At 33.6% G+C, this 22,647-nt stretch overlaps 1 protein-coding gene across 2 annotated transcripts in view; it reads right to left on the bottom strand.

Moving 5' to 3' along the window:
• Positions 1-22,647, bottom strand: part of CHIC1 (cysteine rich hydrophobic domain 1) — a 109,206-nt gene that overhangs the window by 85,344 nt on the left and 1,215 nt on the right. For both annotated transcript variants that reach the window (XR_010138940.1, XM_002831810.6), the window contains exons 2-3: positions 9,448-9,502; positions 2,347-2,502 (exon numbers count right to left, since the gene is read on the bottom strand). Coding sequence is in view for 1 of the 2 variants with exons in the window: in XM_002831810.6 (XP_002831856.1) it covers positions 2,347-2,502; positions 9,448-9,502 (211 nt within the window). In the remaining variant the exon portion in view is untranslated. The remainder of the gene's footprint in view (positions 1-2,346; positions 2,503-9,447; positions 9,503-22,647) is intronic.

Here is a 22,647-nt window from a genome sequence, read left to right as displayed (position 1 = left end):
GTAGGCGAAGGATATGAACAGACACTTCTCAAAAGAAGACATTTATGCAGCCAAAAAACACATGAAAAAACGCTCACCATCACTGGCCATCAGAGAAATGCAAATCAAAACCACAATGAGATACCATCTCACACCAGTTAGAATGGCAATCATTAAAAAGTCAGGAAACAACAGGTGCTGGAGAGGATATGGAGAAATAGGAACACTTTTTCACTGTTGGTGGGACTGTAAACTAGTTCAACCATTTTGGAAGTCAGTGTGGCGATTCCTCAGGGTTCTAGAACTAGAAATACCATTTGACCCAGCCATCCCATTACTGGGTATATACCCAAAGGACTATAAATCATGCTGCTATAAAGACATATGCACACGTATGTTTATTACAGCACTATTCACAATAGCAAAGACTTGGAACCAACCCAAATGTCCAAGAACGATAGACTGGATTAAGAAAATGTGGCACATATACACCATGGAATACTATGCAGCCATAAAAAATGATGAGTTCATGTCCTTTGTAGGGACATGGATGAAATTGGAAATCATCATTCTCAGTAAACTATCGCAAGAACAAAAAACCAAACACCGCATGTTCTCACTCATAGGTGGGAACTGAACAATGAGAACACATGGACACAGGAAGGGGAGCATCACACTCTGGGGACTGTTGTGGGGTGGGGGGAAGGGGGGAGGGATAACATTAGGAGATATACCTAATGCTAAATGACGAGTTAATGGGTGCAGCACACCAGCATGGCACTTGTATACATATATAACTAACCTGCACATTGTGCACATGTACCCTAATACTTAAAGTATAATAATAATAAAGAAAACCAAAAAAACAAAAACAAAAAAATGTTTAAAAACAGAGTGGGCTGGATTTGGCTCATGGATGACAATTTGCAAATCTATATTAAATAAATGTTTTAAATTGACAGATTTGCGAACCAGAATATACTGATGCCTCAACTTCACTATGAGCTTTTAATTATCCAAAGTAATGGAGGATAGGAGAGATCACAGCATCAGTATTATCTTAGTTTTCATTGAGTATTCGATTCAAAGTATTGATGGTAAAATCAAATGACTGAAAAAAATGTTTCTCCTTATTTCAGGCCTTCTGGTGAGGGTATTAACAAATAGACAAAGTGTAAACAGGTCATCAGAAAAAGAGATAGTCCTGGATAATACAGAAACAAACAAACAAAAAAATCTGTTCTTAAGTAATTGAGATAGCTGTATTTACATGATGGGAAATTCAAACATGATTAATTCATACTGAGGCTTTTAAAATAATAGGGATGGGTAGGAGTTATTGATTGTGACTTTTAAAAGTAAGACATGACAATTAAGAAAAGGAATTTATGCTGTCAGCTTTTTTTATTTATAGAAAACCAATTGAGAATATTGTACCTGCTTTGACAAACAATAGACTAAGCAATATTTAAAGTGAAGCTCTGACCTACTTGTGATTACCAACAGACTCAATAAAATGCTTAACTTTTCCATTCAAAAGTCATAGAGTTGGCAATATTTCATTATTTGTTTTTTTGAAGTAAACATTAAACCAGGCAGGAAAAGAATGGAGATAAAAAAATAATGAGTACTTCTTGGGAATATTTTTGGCTTTAATGAAATAACTGCACCACTAATTATTCTTCCACAAGGCACTATAATTTTGAATCTGATTTCATTGGCTACTTATTATTTAAAAGTTTAAATGAAATCATTCATACGGTACTAGGAAAAACACTTTAGGTAAAATGAATTAATTTTCCTCATTGGCTTCAATTAAAATATTTTAAAGGCATCGTCCCACCAGAGGAAAAAATTCACAAAAACTAATGTGAAATTTTAAAGAAGACAAGATTAAGAGAGTACTCTTAAATCCATGACATAAGTAGTAACGCTATGCTAGCATGTTATTGCAACATGTTTAAAACTAAGGATTTGCCCTGCAAACTCTGTAGGTTACTCTCACTTTTGCCTTTCTTCAGATCAGAAGCTCTCCTTTATACCTATAACTTGGAAATACCTTAAGTCACAGCATCAGGTATTTTAAAAAGAATAAGTAGCCCACTTACATTTATAATTACTTAGTATTTAACTTATACTGCTTTTATGTAAAATGATGGGAACCCATATTAAATGGTAAAGTGTTGACAAAAGTTGGACAAATAACAATGTGCCTGTCCCCAAGTTTCCTTATCTGTAAAATAAAGATAGCATTGTTACAAGAATTAACTAAATTGTGTAAAGTACTTGAAAGGAGTTCATAGCACATAGTAAGTTTTCCATAAATGTTAGTTATTATTATTATTATACAATAAAACAGTTACTCACTCTTTTGTTGAGACAAATAACAGGCCATAGGCTGCAACCCAGTGTGCAACAGCAGCAGAGACAACCACACAGCAGCCATTTCACATTGACCGGGAGAGCCTTTTTCAAACATGCATTCACACGGCCAATGCTGGTTTTAAATTCTTCTGGGGCCACCTACAAGAGGGTACAATCTTTAGCAGTTTGTGGGCAGCTTTTCACTATTTATCTCTAAATCTAAGAAAAATGTTTATTACAAATAATTTAAGGAATCACAAATATCTAAATAGATATATTCCCCATAAATATGTTCATACACTCTAGGATGATGTTGAAAAGCACAACAATATAATTTCATGTTGATAGAACTTAGCCTGATGTTGAAAAACAATCTTCTGAAATGACCACCAATAAAATGACTACAATAAAGTTGACGGAAAAGGATAACTTTCAAGCCATTTTCTTACCAAATATTCTCATTATCAAGGCAGTATAATTGATAGTCTCTAGTCATTCTGAGTAAAAGCTGGGTAAGACTGGAAGCATAACACAACAATAAAAAACCCAAATACTACTAGAGAAAATGCAATTAAAATTAGACCTTGGCAATACTCCTGGATTACTTTGAAAAAAGGCAACTCTCAAACCCTTATTCCCTGGCAAATTTGCAATATAACGATTTTAACATTAGCCACTGTTAGTTACACTAACAAAAGACAATGCCTAGTGATTGCATTCAAAACAGCCTGTTAATATTCAGTATAAAATGGATTCATAACTGCTGTAAATTTTTGAAGTTGAAAGGTCTTTAAATACACAAGTTTAATATTTCTAGTTACTACCTCCATTCCTGGAAGTGGCTGCTTGTGCTTCTCTGTAAACAAGGAAAAAGTCAGTTCAAAGGCATGCACATGACTGGAATAATTAGATTTATACCAAAAATTCTGCTTGAAGGTTATACAATTCAAACGTATACTAAAAATAGTTTGCTTTCAATGAAATCACATTTCTGGATTACAAAAATGATTCCCTTTCATTCAGAAAGCTGTCAGACTATAATGTTTATGAAAGAACTTTTAGCATCTGGGTACAAAAGCAAAAATTATGCAATTGTTAGGAAAAGTAAGGTATTATAAAATAAAAACCGCATTAGCAGGTTAGGAATCAAAAATATAGAGCTTTACTACTACTATTCCAAATAAAAATTGTACTCGACGAATCAATTTATTACATTTTTGTCTCTTAATAGAGATGTCTTAGAATCAACACTACAAAACATATACCTATTAGCAAATGTTATAAAAATACATGATCACAGAATTCAGCACTAAAGTAAGCTAAACATTAAGTATATGAGCTTTATTAGAAGCTTTATTAGAATTGTTCATGTCAATCAATAAGGTTAATTGCTTAGCCCATGAATCTGATTTTCTTACTAATATGTTAACAAACAATAGTTGTGAAATTATAAGGCTCAAAACTTTGTTTACACAGAGCAAGTAAACTAATTTCATTCTCCATCTGGACTGTCAGCAACATGATGTAAAGACAATCACTGGGTGCAAAGAATTCCAATTAAATGGCAAAATTTCTAAGTAAATATGAAAACAAATTCAGAGAGCCTTGCCTTATAATTGAAATTAGAAAACACTAACAAACTTAGTGCACAAGAGTGCACTAAGCACATTAAACTAAGACAAACTAAAAACATTGAAAAACAGATAGAGAGACTTGAATTATAGTTACTTATTAGCTATGAAAAATCCTAGGCAAAATCATTTAATTTTTCTGAGTTTCAGTTTCCTACCGATAAAATGAGAATAATAATCTTTGTTTTATATACTTCACAGAAAATGTAAATTAATCCTTGGAAGTAACCTCCTGCCTGAAATGCTTTGAAAAAGAAAGTCCATAAATCATGTCTCTGAGAAGGTTTAGAGAAAGAAAAGAAACAGCTCTCTTCTGCATGAAGTCTCACCTGAAGGCAATGGGTTTACTCAAGTAACTATTAATATTCCATAGTTTTCCTATATACTACATTATAAACAAAAGGATAATTTGTTTATAATCTGCTGCATGTTAAATGCAGATTCAATGCTCTTTAATTCTTCAGCAAAAAAAAATCAAGCTCTTCTTTCTAAAAACAAGGTACCAAGTTTCTATCTTAAGATTTACCCCTCCAACAGCAATATTCAACTTCTTTTCTCCTGGGAATCACTGGGCAACCAAATAGAAGTTAAAATAAAGAAAAAATATGTACATATTTAGCTTTAATCTGTAATATTACATTACTGTCAACTCTCTTTAAATTATGTATCCAGAATAGCTAACATATTTTTTAAATATGGTAAATTTTGATATAAACTCATTCAAATCATAAAATTATTAAATCTGTCCATTTACAAATTTAAATGCTTATAATTGGAATTTACATTTTTATTTAAAAAGTAAGTACAAACACAGATGGAAAAAAATAAAACTAAAAGGTGCAGAAATGAGTCAGTCCAAAAGAAAAAAAAATTGTTTATAAGGAGCCTTAGAAAAGAAAGCTCCACTTCTACCAGGGATGAAATAGTATTAGAAGACTGAGGGAGACAAAAGCTAGAGAATAAAAGAGGGAAGAGAAAATGGCTTTTTATTTCAAACACTGTGAATAAAATAAATTGTATGTTGAGGTATATAAAATTTGTTATAAAATGTGCCTTTTATTATATGCTTCTGGAATTGAAAACAAAAACATTACCTAAAAATGTGGTCATTTTCCTTCTTTCCTGCCAACACTTTCTTCTTTTTAACATATAATAGTCTCAATTTCTATTTTCTTACCATAGACGAATTAAAAACTAAAATATTCAAGTTACTAAAAATGAGAATTCAAATTTTTTTGAGGTCATAAGACAAATATATTGAAAAGAAAAGCTTTTACTAGAGTTTCAAACAATAAACTAAAATCTGCATTTTGACTTTAAAAGGAGGCCAGGATTGTCTTTGAAAGAAATCTGTATTTGAGTAACAGTAAAAGTCATAAAACAGAGCTAAAGACATAAGAAGTGAGAATTAGTTAACTCAATTTTAAACAACCTGAAAGAAATGTTTAGTTAACTGTGTAGAATCAGAGTTAACATTTTACTCATTTACTTTCATATAATTGAGTGTCTCTAGCAATGAAGGTTAGACAGCAGAAGACCCTTACTTTCTAGCTGAACAGTAGGTTGTAAAGAAACATTTCATTTCTTTTGGCTTTCTTGGAATGAAAAAAGAAAACCACACCATAAAGGTGGGATAAAGGGTCATAATATTTTATAACAGGATGCAAGAGACTCTGTAAACAGAAGAAACTCTAAGCAAACCCCAGCAGGACTCATCTGCCTTCTTCAATCATGGGGAATACAGCCCTATCAATCAGCTGTCATACTGTATCACAATAGTAAAGGTCGATTTTTATTGCTTACAATTCCCAAACACTGCACACTAGTCTCCCCATAACACAGTTTAATTGTTTCAAGCTGAGGGCCAAAAGCTTTACTTTCTTTTCTAAATTTCTGTGGTTCTTTCATTTTCTGGTCACTAGAATCTGTGTGTATACACCTGTTTGATATGAAATAGGGAAAACAATCTTTTCTGCACTTAATATAAAAGGTCATCTTTTTGTTTGCATTAAAAGCATTAACACATAAGAAGCAAAAAATTAATATTGAGCCACAGAGCTTGTCAAAATGGTTTTTTTAGGTTTTCAGACTTCCCTCTGCAATTTTGCTTAGCTCAGGCAGGCATAAAAGCTATTTAGAATCACATTCATATTGGAAGACTGATTTCATAAAAGGTAGATATTTTTTCTACTTTAGCTATCAAGATTATTCATTTTAAAATATTTTAATGTAAGAGCTGTTAAGTCTGGAATTTAGACCCTTTTTTCTTTTATTTTTTCCCTCAGATATACATTAATTATGTTTGCCTTTTCTCTCCAGTTATCTGAGAAGCATTTTGATAATGCAAAGGAACCTAAACAAACGAAAGTGCCTGTCAGAGAAAAATTATCTCATTAACGAGAAAATGAATAAAGCTAATGTTACCACCATGTGACTTTTAAATCAGATCTTCAGAATTCCTTTTAGTGTTTTTCCCATCACCAAACACATGCTAAGAAAAATATCAGTTATAATTTATGCCTTATCCAACACATGATAAATTTTGTACACTATACATAATGTACACTTAAATAAATACTCAAGTCATTATGATAATGTGCTACAAAAACACTCACTTGGAAAGAATGGATATATTTATGAGCAGCTCATATCCAGATAATTTAGGTTGTGTGAGTGCATACCAAAAGCAGCTTATTATTCTTACTCCTCTAGTATAAAACAGTCTACTACCTTTGGGGCCACTGGAATTTTTAGTTTCAGAAGGCTTGTAAAGAAATGAGAAGGTGCGAAAAGATATTCTGAAGATTCCTTGAGCATATAAAATTGGCCAATTTTGAAAACGGATAATTTGTATGCCTGGGAATTTTATACACTGACTTTTTTTTGATTATTCATTTCTAGAATTTCTTGGACCTGTATTTCAAAGCCAATGGTAAAGTTGGATATAACTACACCTACAACACATGCAGCAGCATCAAAGGAAACATGAAGAATAAGTTTTTTACTGAAGTTCTTATAATTCACATTCTCTTTAATTTTAATAATGAATTTGCCATCTTTCTACAAAAATACATTATTATTCAAGATATATTTCAATAGCTACTTTATTCATTTGAAAAAACATTTATGATTAATTCATATAAAACAAATCTAAGTCTAGGCTGCTGCTTCAATTGGTAAATTACTCCAATTGATCAGGATAGGAAGGTAGAACATACTAAAGAGTGAGCCAAAATCTCACACCAAAGGGTTCCTTGTGTCCTAAATGTTAAATGGCCACATATTTTCTAAGGCTAACTTAGCCACGAACTATGATCACCTGTTTAGTATTCTGTGGAATGATTTGATATTATACCTCAGGAGAGACAGAAAAGGTCAACAGTCAACAGAACAAATTAGTGGTGAGGCCAGAGAATAATAATGTATTCTCTTAGAATTAGATGATGAAAATTTGCAAAAGCAATGAAAAATTGAAAGCCAGTGAGTAGAATGAAAAGCAACCAGGGTGAAACTACAATACAATGATGAAGAATAGTCAACTGCAACTACAAACTAACATTGAGAAGCTAATAAGTACATGACAAAATACTAGGAATTTTATATATGCTCTCTCATTTAGCTCTTAAATCAAAAAGTGAGGTAATTATGAGCATTATCTCTATTTTTCACATAAGAACTGAGGCTCAGAGAAGTGACTTGCCCAAGCCCACACAGTAAGTGACATAACCTGGATTCCAACCCAGATTTGACTGCAAAGCTTGTTTAACTACTGTATTCTGTCTCAAGCTACCTCCCATTTTTCAAGGGGAAAATGAGGCAAATAAAGTGTAACATACCTTGCAGGGTTAAATTAAACAGAATTTCTTATGATTTCAAAGATATTCCTTGAAAAAAGAAATAGGTCTGCTGTCTACCCTGCAAAGAGGCTGGGGGGAAGATTGTGATTAGGCCAAAAGCAAAAAGAGTACATAGTTGGAAAATGCATGACAAAAAGCAGCAAATATCAATAGAAGCATCTTATCTGGTTTTCAAAGAGTTTAGAACAAGGGACAGTGAATGAAGAAAAAATTAAAGTTCAAAAGGTAATATAGTCACATGGTTTAAAAATGAAAGCAATACTAAAAGATATTCAGAAAAGTCTCATCCTTACCCTTGCCTCTATCCATCACATTCCTCTTCTCTCATCAAAGGTAATAACTTTTATTAGTTTCATGTGTATCTCTCTAGAACTTCTTTATGTAAAAATACATTTATTAATGGGCTTATTTCTCCAATTTATTATACATACTAAACACACTGATTTTCATTTTGCTTTTCTCACCAACAATATGAGAATAATTGACACTACAATAGAATAAAAAGCCTGTTAGATAATGAGATAATTTTAAAACATGACCAAAATCTATACTGACAAATACCATTATTCTAGTACTAAAATTAAATATATTGAATTTAAAGGCTCCAAAATACAAAAAGTTAACTTCCTTTAACCCCTAATCATCTTTTTAGCTATCCAAGCATTCAACTATTAACCATTTGGAAATGATTGAGTATTCCGTAATATAATGGTTTTTCTCTCCTGTTCTACACTACCTCAAGTAACAAACATAGGTAAATAACTTTTTGCCTTAGGCAGAGCCTTCTCCTTTGGGCACAGAAAGTTCACATTATTGTCATAAGATGATCTTCCAAATATAGTTTCTTTTTTAAAATTGTATATATTTAAGGTGTACAACATGATGTTTTGATGTACATATACACAGTAAGATAATTACTAGTCAAACACATTAGCATATCCATCTCCTCACAGTCACCTTTTTGTTATTTTGTGATAACACCTGAAATCTACTCTCAGCAAATTTCCAGTATATAATACAATATTATCAACTATAGTAATCAGGCTGTGCATTAGGTCTTTAAATTTATAGTTTTGAATCCTAGTAAACCTTTGATTTACTAGGAAATACTACTCAATGTAGAGGAACCAGAGAATAGAAAGGTACTAATTTATTACAGTGAGTCCAATCTTACTAACTCCAACTATCTAAAAGTCAGAAAAACATCTAATCAAAAATTTAATTATTTTCATGTATAACAAATCATACCAGATGGTACTTTAAAAATTAATAGAGTGATACAGTTAAAAAAATAACTTTAACTCTAAAAACACTGGAAATTAATGACCCAAATAAAAACAATTATAGCTACCTATGCTCCGAAAAAAAAAGCAAAAGTGAAAAAGCTGAACGGACAAATAAATAATGGCTGGCATTAATGGACAATAAACAAAATAACTGGTCAGAGGCTGGTAGCCATGGCAACAGCTTTCAAACAGTATAAACACAGCTTCCAACTACTGAGGCCTCCTATTACTTGACTTCATTAACAATGATTCAAAGCATTTGTCATAACAATGAGTAAGCCATAAAACAATGCTTTAGAACTGAAAAGTTCAAAGCAAATTCTCACTTACCTTCCCTGTTAGAACGGAGGGAAATTCAGTATCAAACTTGTTGCTCAAGCCAAACCTTCAAAACAAAGACAGAACAAAATATGTTCTACCCAGCATACTTAAATCTTCCCTTTTTTTAAAAAAAAAAGTTATAAACCCATGCATTTTTCTTTTGGCCTTTTAATTTAAAAATGTGCTCTGAAAAATTTTTTATATGACATTTATAGAAAATAAATCTTTGATTATTAATCCAAACTAATATATTTTTTAAAAAGCTTAACAAAAAGCAAATATTAAAGTGGGATTCTAACTCAACCCATGATGTAGGATTAAAAAATAATAAGTTAGAGAAACACATATTGAGCTGGAAGTGTCCATTTTTAACTGAGATGTTTCCGTTAAAACCTACTTTAGTTGATAACTGTTGGAGCTGGATTATGGGTACTATGTGGGATTTCATTATACTATTCTTTCCACTTTTGTGTATGTATGCAAATGTTCCTAATACAAACTACCCCTCCACAACTAATACAGCCTTTGGAACTACAGAGTTTGACCACTTGTGACCAGTTGCTATTCAGATACTCAAAGTTTAATCCTTATGAATGGCTTTCATGTCTGTGCTCAACCAATTTTGAGAAAACAGATACCAGACTTGAAAACTCTCTTTTCCAGTACACTCAGTGAAATCTGCATTAAGAAGTCAAAATGAATTTTATAAGGCTTTGCTCACTTGCTTGTTGATTTCAAGGATAACAAAGGTCACTTCCTGAATGTTAGATGATACTATTTCATATTAACTACAATGTTACATTAGTGGAGGATAGGTTGTAAGCAAAAAGGAAAAGACAGTAACATTTACTGAGAATTCCATATGAGGTGGGCAATAACAGTAACAGCTACCAATAACTACGTACTCACCATGGGCTAGACACTGTGCTAAGTAAATATAGTCACATGCTACATAACATGTTTCAAAGATAGAGTGCATATATGATGGTGGTCCCATAAGATTATCATGGAGCTGAAAAATTTCTATTGCCTAGTATTGTCATAGCGCTTGTAATGTCATAGTCATAGCCTTCATAACATCGTAGTACAATGCATTACACACGTTTGTGTTGATACTGGTATAAACAAACTTACTTTGCCACCATAGAAAAGTATAGCACATATAATTACATACAATACATAATACATGATGATAATAACAAATGACCATTACTGGCTTATGTATTTAGTATACTATACTTTTTATTGTCATTTTAGTATATATTCCTTCTTCTAACAAAAAGTTAACTGTAAAATAGCCTCAGGCAGGCCCTTTTAGAAGTATTCTAGAAGGTATTGTTACCACAGGAGATGACAGCTCCGTGTTATTATTGTCCCTAAAGACTTTCCAATGGGATAACTGTGAAGGTGGAAGTGATACTGATGATCATGACCCTGTGTAAACCTAGGCTAATGTGTGTGTTTGTGTCTTAGATTTTAACAAAAAAGTTTAAAAAGTAAAAAAAAATTAATAGAATAAGGATATAAAGAAAATATTTTTGTACAGCTGTACAATGCATTTGTGTTTTAAGCTAAGTATTATTACAAAAGAGTCAACGAGTTTCTAAAAATTGAACAGTTTATAAAATTAAAAAGTTACAGTAAGCTAAGGTTAATTTATTATTGAACAAAGAATAGCATTTGAAAATAAATTTATTGTAGCCTAAGTATACGGTATTTACAAATTCTACAGTAGTATACAGTAATATCCTGGGCCTTCACATTCACTTACCACTCACTCACTCACTCACACAGAGCAACTTCTGGTCCTTCAAGATCTATTCATGGTAAGTGCCCTATTAAAGGTATACCATTTTTTGTCTTTTATATTTTCTTTGTACTTTTTCTATGTTTAGATACCCAAATACTTACCATTGTGTTACAATTGCCTATAGTAATCAGTACAGTCACATGCTGTACAGGTTTGCAGCCTAGGAGCAATAGGCTTACCATATAGCTTAGGTGTGTACTAGGCTATACCATCTAGGTTTGTGTAAGTACACTCTATGATGTTCACACAATGATAAAATTGCCTAACAATACATTTCTCAGGAGGTATCCCCATTGTTAAGTGACACATGACTCTACATTACTTTTACGCTTTAAAAGCCTTCAAGAGAAGTATTGTCAACCCCATTTTAAAGACAAAGAAGCTAACATCCAGAAAAAAATTCAAAACATAAATGATTTGCCCACAGTCATGTATTAAGTGGGAGAAATCAAAACTCCAATGTTGACCCCCTAAATCCTTATTTTATCCTAAATTAAGTTCCTTGAAAACAGGAACTATGGGTTATTTTGCTATTTTCTATTATACCTAGTAGCATAATGAAATCTAATCAGTGTTGAAAAATGTTTGTCAAATAATAAACTACTGTACTGTTTAACTGATTTATGGCACTTGGTTGTAGGGTCACTGTAAAGAAATGTTAAGAATCCAATGTCTGATTAAAACTCTATGCAGGACCTAGAGGAACTAGGAAAACAAGAACAAAATAACCCCAGAGCTAGCAGAAGAAAATCTGAGACACAAAAATCCATACAAAGAATCAATGAAACCAAAAGTTGGTGCTTTCAAAGAATAAACAAGATTTACAGACTGCTAGCTAGAATAACAAAGAAAAAAGAGAGAAGATCCAAATAAGTGCAATCAGAAATGACAAAGATGACATTACAACCTATCCCACATAAATACAAAAAAACTTCGTATAACTATTATGAACACCTAGCACACAAAATAGAAAATCTAGATGAAATGGGTAAAATTCTGGAAACACACAAGCTCCCAAGATTGAATCAGGAAGATTTGAAGCCCTAAACAGACCAATATCAAGTTCCAAAATTGAATCAGAAATAAAACACCAACCAACCAAAAAAAGCTCAAGACCATACTGATTCACAACCAAATTCTATCAGATGTACAAAGAAGAGCTGGTACTAATCCCACTGAAACGATTCCAAAAAATTGAAAAGGAAGGACTCCTTCCCAACTCATCCTATGAAGCTAGCATCATCCTTATAGGAAAAGCTGGCAGAGATAGAAGGAAAAAAGAAAACTACTGGCCAATATCCCTGACATCCCATAGACACAAACATCCTCAACAAAATATTAGCAATCCGAATCCAGCAGCACATCAAAAAGTTAATTCACCACAATCAAACAGCCTTTATTCCTGGGATGCAAGGTTGGTTCAACATACACAAATCAATAAATGTAATTTACCACATAAACAGGATTAAAAACAAACAAACAAAAAATGATCATCTTAATAGGCACAGAAAAAGCTTTCGATAAAATTCAATGTCCCTTATGATAAAACTGTCAACAAACTAACCATCAAAAGAATGTACCTCAAAATAATAAGAGCTATGTATGAGAAATGCACAGCCACCATCATGCCGAATAGGCAAAAGCTGGAACCATTCCCCTTGAGAACTGGAACAAGAAAAAAAATGTCCACCTCACCACTCCTTTTCAACATAGTACTGCAAGTACTACTCAGAGCAATCAGGCAAGAGAAAGAAATAAAGGCATGCAAACAGGAAAAAGAAGAAGTCAAACGATCTCTTTTTGCAGACAATATGATTCTATACCTAGAAAACCCTAAAGACTTGCCAAAATGCTCCTTGAACTGATAAAGAAAAAACTTCAGTAAAGTTTCAGGATATAAAATCAATGTAAAAAGTCAGTAGAGTTTCTATACACCAATAACGTTTAAGCTGAGAGCCAAATCCAGAATGGCATCACATTTACAATAGCCAAAAAAAAAAAAAAAAAAAAAAAAAAAAACACACCCTAGGGATACATCTAACCAAGGAGGTGAAAGATGTCTACAAGGAGAACTATAAAACACTGCTGAAAGAAATCAGAGATGACAGAAACAAATGGAAAGACATTTCATGCTTATGGATTGGAAGAATCAACAACATAAAAATGGCCATACTGCCCAAAGCAATCTAAAGATTCAATGCTATACCTATCAAACTACAAACATCATTCTTCATGGAATTAGAAACAACTATTCTACAATTTATATAGAAACAAAAAAGGACCTAAATAGCCAAAGCAATCCTAAGCAAAAATAACAAAGCCAGAGGCATCATATTACCTGACTTCAAACTATACTACAAGGGTACAGTAACCAAAACAACATGGTACTGGCACAAAAACACACATAGACCAATGGAACAGAATAGACCACAGAAATAAAGCTGCACACCTACTACCATCTGATCTTTGACAAAACTGACAAATCTGAGTAACGGAGAAGGGGCCTCTCGATTCAATAAATGGAGCTGGGATAACTGGCCAGTCATATACAGAAGAATTAAGCTGGAACACTACCTGTCATGATACACACAAATTAACTCAAGACAGATTAAGTACTTAAATGTAAGACTTCAAATTATAAAAATCCTAGAAGAAAACCTGGGAAACACCCTTCTCAACATTGGCCTTGGCAAAGGATTCATGACTAAGTCCTTAAAAGCAACTACAACAAAAACAAAAATTGATTAAGACCTAGTTAAACTAAACAGCTTCTGCACAGCAAAAGAAATTATCAATAAACAGACAACATACAGAATGGGAGAAAATATCCACGATCTATGTATCAACAAAGGTATAATATACAGAATCTATTATGAATTTAAATAATTCAATAAGCAATAAACAAATAGCCCCATCAAAAAGTGGGCAAAGGGCATGAATATACATTTCTCAAAAAAACACATATAAGTGGCCAACAAACATATGAAAAAATGCTCATAATCACTAATCATTAGAGAAATACAAATCAAAACTACATCTCATGCCAGTCAGAATGGCAATTATTAAAAAGTAAAAAATAACAGATGTTGCCGGGGCTGCTGAGAAAAGAGGACACTTATACAACATTGGTGGGAATTTAAATTATTTCAGCTACTGTAGAAAGCAGTTTGGAGATTTCTCAAAGAATCAAAAATAGAACTACAATTTAAACCAGCAATTCCGTTACTGGGTATATACCCAAGGGAAGATACATTGTTCTACCAAAATTACAAACGTGCCCATATGCTCATCGCAGCATTATTCATAGCAGCAAGGATATGGAATTGACCTAGGGGTCCATCAATGGTGGACTAGATAAAGAAAATATGGAATATATACACCATGGAATCCTATGCAGCCATAAAAAAGAACAAAATCATGTTCTTTGCAGTAACATGGATGCAGCTGGAGGCCATTATCCTAAATGAATTAACACAGAAACATGCAAAACCAAATACCACATGTTCTCACTTATAAGTGGGAGCTAAACATTAAGTACACATGAACATAAAGATGGGAATCATAGACACTGTGGACTACACGAAGGGGGAAGAACGGAGGTGAGTACGGGTTGTAAAACTACCTATGGGTACTGTGCTCACCACCTGGGTGATGGGTTCAATTGTACCCCAAACCTCAGCATCATGTAATATACCTTTGTAATAAAACTGTACATGTATACCCCAAATCTAAAATTTGACCAAAAAAAAAAAAACCCTCTATGCAGGAATTTCATACTGTCCTTGTATCATTTATGCTAATAACTCATTTTCAAGGACACAGGCAGTTTTAAGCAAAAAAACTCTCTATATTTAGCAGCTAGTAGCAAGATACATACCTGTACATAAATATACTATATTATGTATGTTTAAAATGTATTTTAAAACAAATTCTATATTTAAAATAGTTGAGTAAATAAATCAGCAATTGAAAAAAGATTTTAACTACATTTAAAAAAAATCATTAATTCTGTTCAGGTGTGTCAGTACAACATGTAATGAGAATATTATATGCAAATACATATTCCTTTGAAATCAATACATAGACACAAGAGTATAGCTAAACTGAAAACAAGATGGGACACCACTATGCATGAATTTTTACGGCAATCTTCATCTGCTTCTTGAGAAATTGACATTCTAGTATTAAACCTACTGTAATTATTTGCTAACTTAGCAATCAATAACAAATATTTAATATTACAAGAAATATTTTATTTAAATCTATTTAGCTAGTGAAGTAGTGACTTTATCACTAGTGAAAAGATGCAATTCATTATTACACAAAGAGTAAATTCTTATTGTACAAAGACATAGATGCAGTTTTCATTTTTAGAAAGTAGATATGATCATTTTAAGTAGACCTCTATTTCCACATCTTGCCTAAATGCCTTATAGATGCAACATCAGTAACATGTTCCTACCTTGATTAGCAATTGCTGCTAATTTAGCTTTTGCCAGCTGTCATTCCCCTACTAGATATCAAATATACAGTCAATACAGACAGATATATCCTTCAAAATGTATAGAATATTTTTATTGTTTTAAAAATTCTTAGGTTTACTATTCCCTCTTTTCACTTACCACCAGACAAATGAACTGTCCACTGCTTCCATTTCCCTAATATCTCCTTTCTTAAGAAATTTTGAAACTTGATTTTTGATACTGTCATTTTGCTGAAAATAATATCTTATTCAGTAAATTTACTCAAAATGACAAGTCCATCTTGTCTTCGTTATTGCCAAATTCAATGTCTTCTCAGAACTTTTTCTCTTGACTTTGTTTGCAGCTATGACACTTGATCACTTCCTTCCTAACATTCCCATTCTTTCATTCTGCCCTTAGACTCTATACTTCTTCTAAAATTTAGCTTTTAGTCTTCTGCTTTTTTTTCTTTCTAAGCAAACTACAAAAGTTCATCTGTATTTGACAACTTCGACAATCATTTATCTGTTAACGATCACCAAATCTATAGCTCTAGTAATATATTTTCATATGTGCTCTGGTCTCTCATCTTTAATTGTATACTGAAAATTTCTGTTTGGACACCTTGCCACAAAATAATACCACCTTAAGTGAAACCTGTCTAAAACTAAATGTTACATTTTCTTGGAACCTGGTTCCCCCTTTCAAATTCATTTCTATCAATGGCACATTACTCTCTTCCTTTAACCTATACCTTGGTATCATATTCGCACCTTCCCTCTCCTATGTTTTGCATCTTGCTTACAGCCAGGTGGTCCCTAAATCCTCTTATTTGCTCCTTTGAAATCATTCTCATAATGATCCCTTCCTTCACTGTCACTGTTACATTGGCTCTGGTCCTTGCTCATGTGTCTCCTTGCTTCCCCTCCAAAGTTTAAGTCTAAGTCCTATGCAGCCTTCAAGCCCCAAGTGAAGTTCCAACCCCTGCTGTAATGTCTTGAATGCCCAAGCCTTCATGTATTCCTTCTTTCTCTGAATACTCACAGCCACTTCTAATGTGCACTATACAATTCAACAGTTAACAAAATGTTGTCTTTTATTCCTTGCTCCTCCATATCAATATCTTAAAGGCAATTTTCCTGTTAGCTTTGTAAAGCAAAGCCTATACTTTGTTTTCTCTATATTCTTCACAGTGTTTAGCCCAGTGCTCAAGTTCTAGAGACATACTTGCTATATTCACATTACTAACTTTCTTCTCCAATATATAAAGGGATTTCCTTTTCTAAAATATAAAAAGTATATTAGAAATGGTAACTAAAGTGTTGCTTTATTTCTTAAAATACTCCCTTATGACCTAAATATATCCATATAAAAAAGTATGAAGAAAGGCAAAGTAGGCTTGATGCTCTCATAGTTTTGGCTAATAGGCAGCAGCAATCTTGTTCCTGCCTACAAGATATTTTTTCCCTTAACTTTCCCTTTTATAGACTCAGCACACTAAAAAAATACTTAAATAACTTTAGGTACATTTCACTTAGCAGCTACTAGGAAAATGTTGAAATGGCTGCTGCTGAATAAACACCTCAGTTAGGTTTCATAAACAAACCATTAAGTTAAGAATTATGAGTCCAGAGAGGCTAGACAAACTCATCTACTTATTACTGATCAGTGGTAGAAATTAGCCAAGATGTGGGGCTCAGCAGGCACTTGGGAAGTGCTCACACTATTATTTTATCAACTTCATTAAATATACAATCTACTGTATGTTTGAACGACCCAGCTGGTAGTTCTCAATAATTGTATTTTCTTCGTCAAGTGTCTTCAATGCCCACATTTTTAATTTCTTAGACAAATTCTTTGAAGTAAAGGAAACTGAGGCAAAGGATCTATACTCTTAGTTCCTCTTCCCTTTTCTCTCCCTCCCTATACCTCTCACCATTTTTCATATTTGAAAATGGCTATATACCAGCCTTTCAAAATCTTGCACAAATTAAAGTTCACGTACTCAGTTTGTTAAAGAAAATGTGTAAAATTCTGCCAATAAGACATGACTTCACTAGAAAACCATGCACTTATAGTAATACTGATTCTGAAGCATGTTCACTGAACTCTATTTGCTACACCAAGGAAAAGGCTATGCCACAAAATAAAAGGAGATTTTTAAAAGATTCTAGTTAAATCTCTTTAATATTTCATATGGGAAAAATGTCTTCCCACACTATACAATGGCAAGTTACCATGGCCTCAATATTCTCAAAGCCTAAAATCTTAAAAAAATTCACCTTATATAAAAACAAATTAACAATCATCACTGTAATTTCTCAGACAACTGTTACAGAAAAGGCGTTCCATTCCCTGATTTGAGAAGTATCAATATTTGTAGTACTAAGTTTTTGGAGATATAAACTGTTTGGTAAAATTGGCCATCTTTTCCAATTCTATAATAACTTCAGCTTTCTTAGATTAATTTTAATGAGAATGTTATGAGCCTCTGAGGATTAGTAATATGCTGTCTCTACTAATTTTTATGCAGGTGTAATATCAATGGTAAATATATATATATTTTAAGTAATATAAAGAGGGTGGTAATGTCTATAAGGAAAAAACCTCATGTGATGTAATATTTTTTTCTGTATTTCAATACATTAGATCCAAATACTTATACTAAAAATATCAAGAAGAAATGTGATAGTTATATTATTCAGATGTATAGTATTTTTGAAGCACAATACTTCCAAGAGATATTTCATTATTTCTGTTTCTATAGTCTCAAATCTGTAAGAGTTAATATAATCATATTTTTTAAAATTTGGAAAAAGATCTCCTAATATCCATTTATGATTATCATCTCAGAATTGGAAATACAAGTAGTATGACTAGGTCATTCTACTTCTTAAGAAATCATAATGAATTTCATGTTAAAAGACTAATATCTTGTTAAAGTAACTAGAAACCCAAAACATTAAGATAATACTCTGACACATAGGGGACAGTTTAACAAAGCTTTCAGAGGTAAGCTCATGCCATAAACGCCATCACTGGTGATACTGGTACTGGTGATACTGTTGTATTCATACACATCTATGCTCAGAAACAAGTGCTCTCCACAGCATGATTCAACTAACGTATTTGTTGAGGGCCTATAGTATAGTTTGTACTATGTGGGCACACTGAATGTTACTAAAGTGAACCAGTATTCATTCAACTCACCTCTTGTCAGGTGCTGTGCTATGCACTGAGGATTCATAGGGAATCAGAAATTGTTCTTGTCATTGCAATTTACAATTTAGAGGAAAAAAAGGAGACTTGCAGAAGGTGGTGACATATAGAGAGCCAGGGAAATGGGAGCCAGGGAAACGGGAGGTGAATATTAGCATTCTAGGTGGAGGCCCCATATTGAGCAGAGGCAATGAGATAAAAAAACAGCATGCTGTGAACAGCAACATACAAGCAGTAAGGGAAATGGCAAGAGTTTAGGCTGATAGATACACAGGGTCCATTTCTGTATGCTCTGTTATGGAGCTTAGACTCTATCTTGCAGGTGAAGGGAAAAACCACAAGATAATCTTAAGTAGGAAAAGTGGTTTGATTAGATCTGTACTTTCTGTGTCTTAATCTAGCAGCAGGCTGGAGGATGGATGTGAGGATGACAAGGATGAAGGCAAGATGACTAGCTAGGGTAGTGAAAGGGTCCTGAATCAATGAAGTGGTGGTAGAGAGGAAAAGAAGAAATTCTTAAGCCATGTATTGTTGATATTTGCTAATTGCTTAGCAGTGGGAAGTGTGAGTGGGGAGAACCAAGCATGCTTTAATGGGATAGGTGGAGGTGCACTCAACTGATGTTGCGAATACAGAAATAGGAAGGCTTTTTTGAGCATTTGGGGGTGGGGATATGAGAGGGGTGTCGGAAGATTTTTGTTTATGTCAAATTTAAGATAACAGTAAGCTATTGAGTGAAGAAGCCCAGATAAGAGCCCATGCAGAGACTGGTAAAGAAATCCCTACTTGGGAGCCATGAGATAACTGAATCTATGAGAGGTAAGATGAGACCACCTAGGGAGAGTAGGGAATAAGAAGAGTAGTGGGCTGAGAACAAAACTCTAGAGATTGCTGGTATTTAAGGGTCAAGAAGGAAGAGAAGCCCATGAATGAACAGTTGAGAAACTGCCAGAAAAATAAAAGGAACACCAGGAGAGTGAAGTGGCCAAGGAGTTCTGTGATTTTTTTGGCTGGCAAAATGTTTTTTCTTAAATTAGAACTTGAATACCATTAGTTGAGACGTATAACTTTCAGTTCCACTAAAGCCCCATGTCTCCTTATGCTGCACTATTTTCTGTGACCTGCCTTGCCTCTGAAGGCCTGTGTGTTTGTGAACCCTGGAGTAGAAGCTTCTAAAAAAGAAGAAATCATCATAAGTGTCAAATGCAGCAGAGAGAACCTGAAGGATAGGGAATGAAAGATGTCCACTAATTTAGCAACAAGAGGGTCACAGTGATATTAATTAAGGATAGCTCCTCTGTGGTTTTGGTAGCAGAATCCAGATCAGAGAGGGGTAAAGAGAAAACAGATAAGGTAAATGTAGCTACTTTTTTAGAAATCTGAAAGATAAGAAAGAGAGACTGGATAGTAGCTAAAGGGAACATGGACATAGGAAGGCTTTTGTCTTATTTTGTTTTTTAAAAATTAGAGACTGAATATGGGTACAGGCTGAGCCAGTAGAGAGGTAATATTGGAGAGATGGGTGGCCTGGTTGAGCAAGATCTGGGAGGAGGCTGGAAGAGAAAGGTATGGAAGGCACAAATGGACAGGTGAGCATTGGACAAATGGAGGGTCTCTTTGAACTCTGAGATTGAAGGAAGATGGCACAGAAACTCAGAGCTAATTAAGATCCAGTGCAGGTTTTCAGCAGGAAAGTGACATGATTAAACTGTGTTTTAAGAAAATTAGTTTGGCACAAGCACACAGGATGGATTGGAGTAGGGAGAGGCAGCAGACTGGCAATAAGTCAAGCAGGAGATGATGGCAACCCAAACTAGAGTGGTGCCAAATAGGAATGAGAAAATGAAAAATCTAAGAGGTATTTCAGAAACTATGATGACATAATTCTGGGGCAGACTGACACAGAGCAATTCAAGGAGAAGGAAGAGTCAAAATGACTCAAAGGTTTTGAATATTACCCTAGGAGATCAGAATGGGGGCATCAAGGAAAGAAATGAAACAAATGAAAAGCACGGGCAATGTGGAGAGGGATGTTGGGCTTAAAATATACTGAGTTTGAGGTGAGGGCTCTCAAATTTTAAACTTTGGGAAGAAACAAAATGGTCTATACAATAGAAGACTGCACAAAGAATGGAAAAAAAATCAGGGCTGAGAGAGAATATTAAATATTTCATTCAGATAGGGTATACAGTTTAAGGCAACTCTAACACTCCTATGCCAGAAAAAAAATAAACAGAAGTTGATATTTTAGAAGTCGCAAAATAAGATTTTAGAAGTCTCAGAATAAGATTACCTACTTCATAAGGATATTACTTTACCTGATAAAAGGAAGGCTTCACTACCATACAAAGACCCATTTCTCAGATCCAGTTAAATTTTCTCCTAGACATGTAATCTCTTTCAAATCGCAAGACATTTAATGTCATATGTGATTTCTAGGTGTAAGAATGTGTACAATAAAACTAAATAAGTTTCCAAAGTATATACAATGGTTAGTGAGTCTAGTACTGGTTTGCTTCTTTTCAGGTTTTGGTTTCAGTCAATGAATACCAACAGTACTACCCGCATGCTCCTAATAAGAAGGACATTATACCAATCAGAAGGGCCTGGGCATGGCAAGTGTCAGTGTTCTTCTAATGAAGCAAATAGGTTGGTAAGTAACTGTGCAGGGTCGAATGGAACCACAAATAAATTTCAGGTAACTTAAATTTTATTTTCTTGTTCCTTCTCCTCTGCCTGAATTTTGCAAATGTGGAGGTGGAATGTTGGAGTATAAAATTACGGACTAAAGGGTCATGTAAAATAATCTGCATAAAAGTAACCTTTGGTACCAGCCATCATAATTAGTTTGAGTAATAAATTGTCTCCCTAGTGACAAAAGGAATGGAAGTAAAACCGTGCAATAAGTTGGCATCTGAATATTGTAGGCTATCTGCAAAATTCTTGGACCAAGAAAAATTGTCTTAAAATTTCCTAATCAAAAAGCAGCTCTAAAACCCTCCCCCAATCCTTCCCCAATTTCAAAATATTTGTTAATATATTTGACGCAAAGATTACAAAAGTATATTACAATTAAAATACTCAACATGTCACGCCTGTAGTCCCAGCTACTCAGGAGGCTGAGGCAGGAGAATTGCTTGAACCTGGGAGGCAGAGGCTGCAGTAAGCCAAGATCGCACCACTGCACTCCAGCCTAGGCGACAGAGTGAGACTTCGTCTCAAAAAAAAAAAAAAAAAAAAACTCAACATGTTAAAAATTGAAGCTATTATAAGGGAGGTAGTATATATATGATTTAATGTAACATGAACTCAATTGAAAGTCAAAGGGACTAGGTGAGCCATTATCAAAACCAGAGGCAGCATGACATAACAACAAAAGGCAACCTATTTTGAAAATGCGGTAAAAGACAGCATAGTTCAGAGGATGAACATGACACAGTACTCAAACTTCCAAATAGTTATGGTCCAAGCAAATAAAAATGAGGAAGCACTCTTTAAAGCCCGGAGAATCATCAACATTTTTGCCTTGTAGCTATGTTATGAAGTCCCTCCCCATTTTATTTTCTGAAATATTCAATTTTTTCTCAAGATTTCAATTTTTTAAAAAACCACCCTGGATAAATTTTAAAGAAATCATGCTCAGCTCCCAAAGTATTAATTTCCATATATATTTAATGCCTGTATATTTCATACTTGGGCATACAAAATCCCTTGGAG

This window comes from Pongo abelii, chromosome X (genome assembly GCF_028885655.2).
Source record: "Pongo abelii isolate AG06213 chromosome X, NHGRI_mPonAbe1-v2.0_pri, whole genome shotgun sequence".
NCBI lineage: Eukaryota > Metazoa > Chordata > Mammalia > Primates > Hominidae > Pongo > Pongo abelii.
The sequence above is the reverse complement of the archived record's forward strand: the minus strand, read 5'-3'. Positions and strand labels throughout refer to the sequence as shown.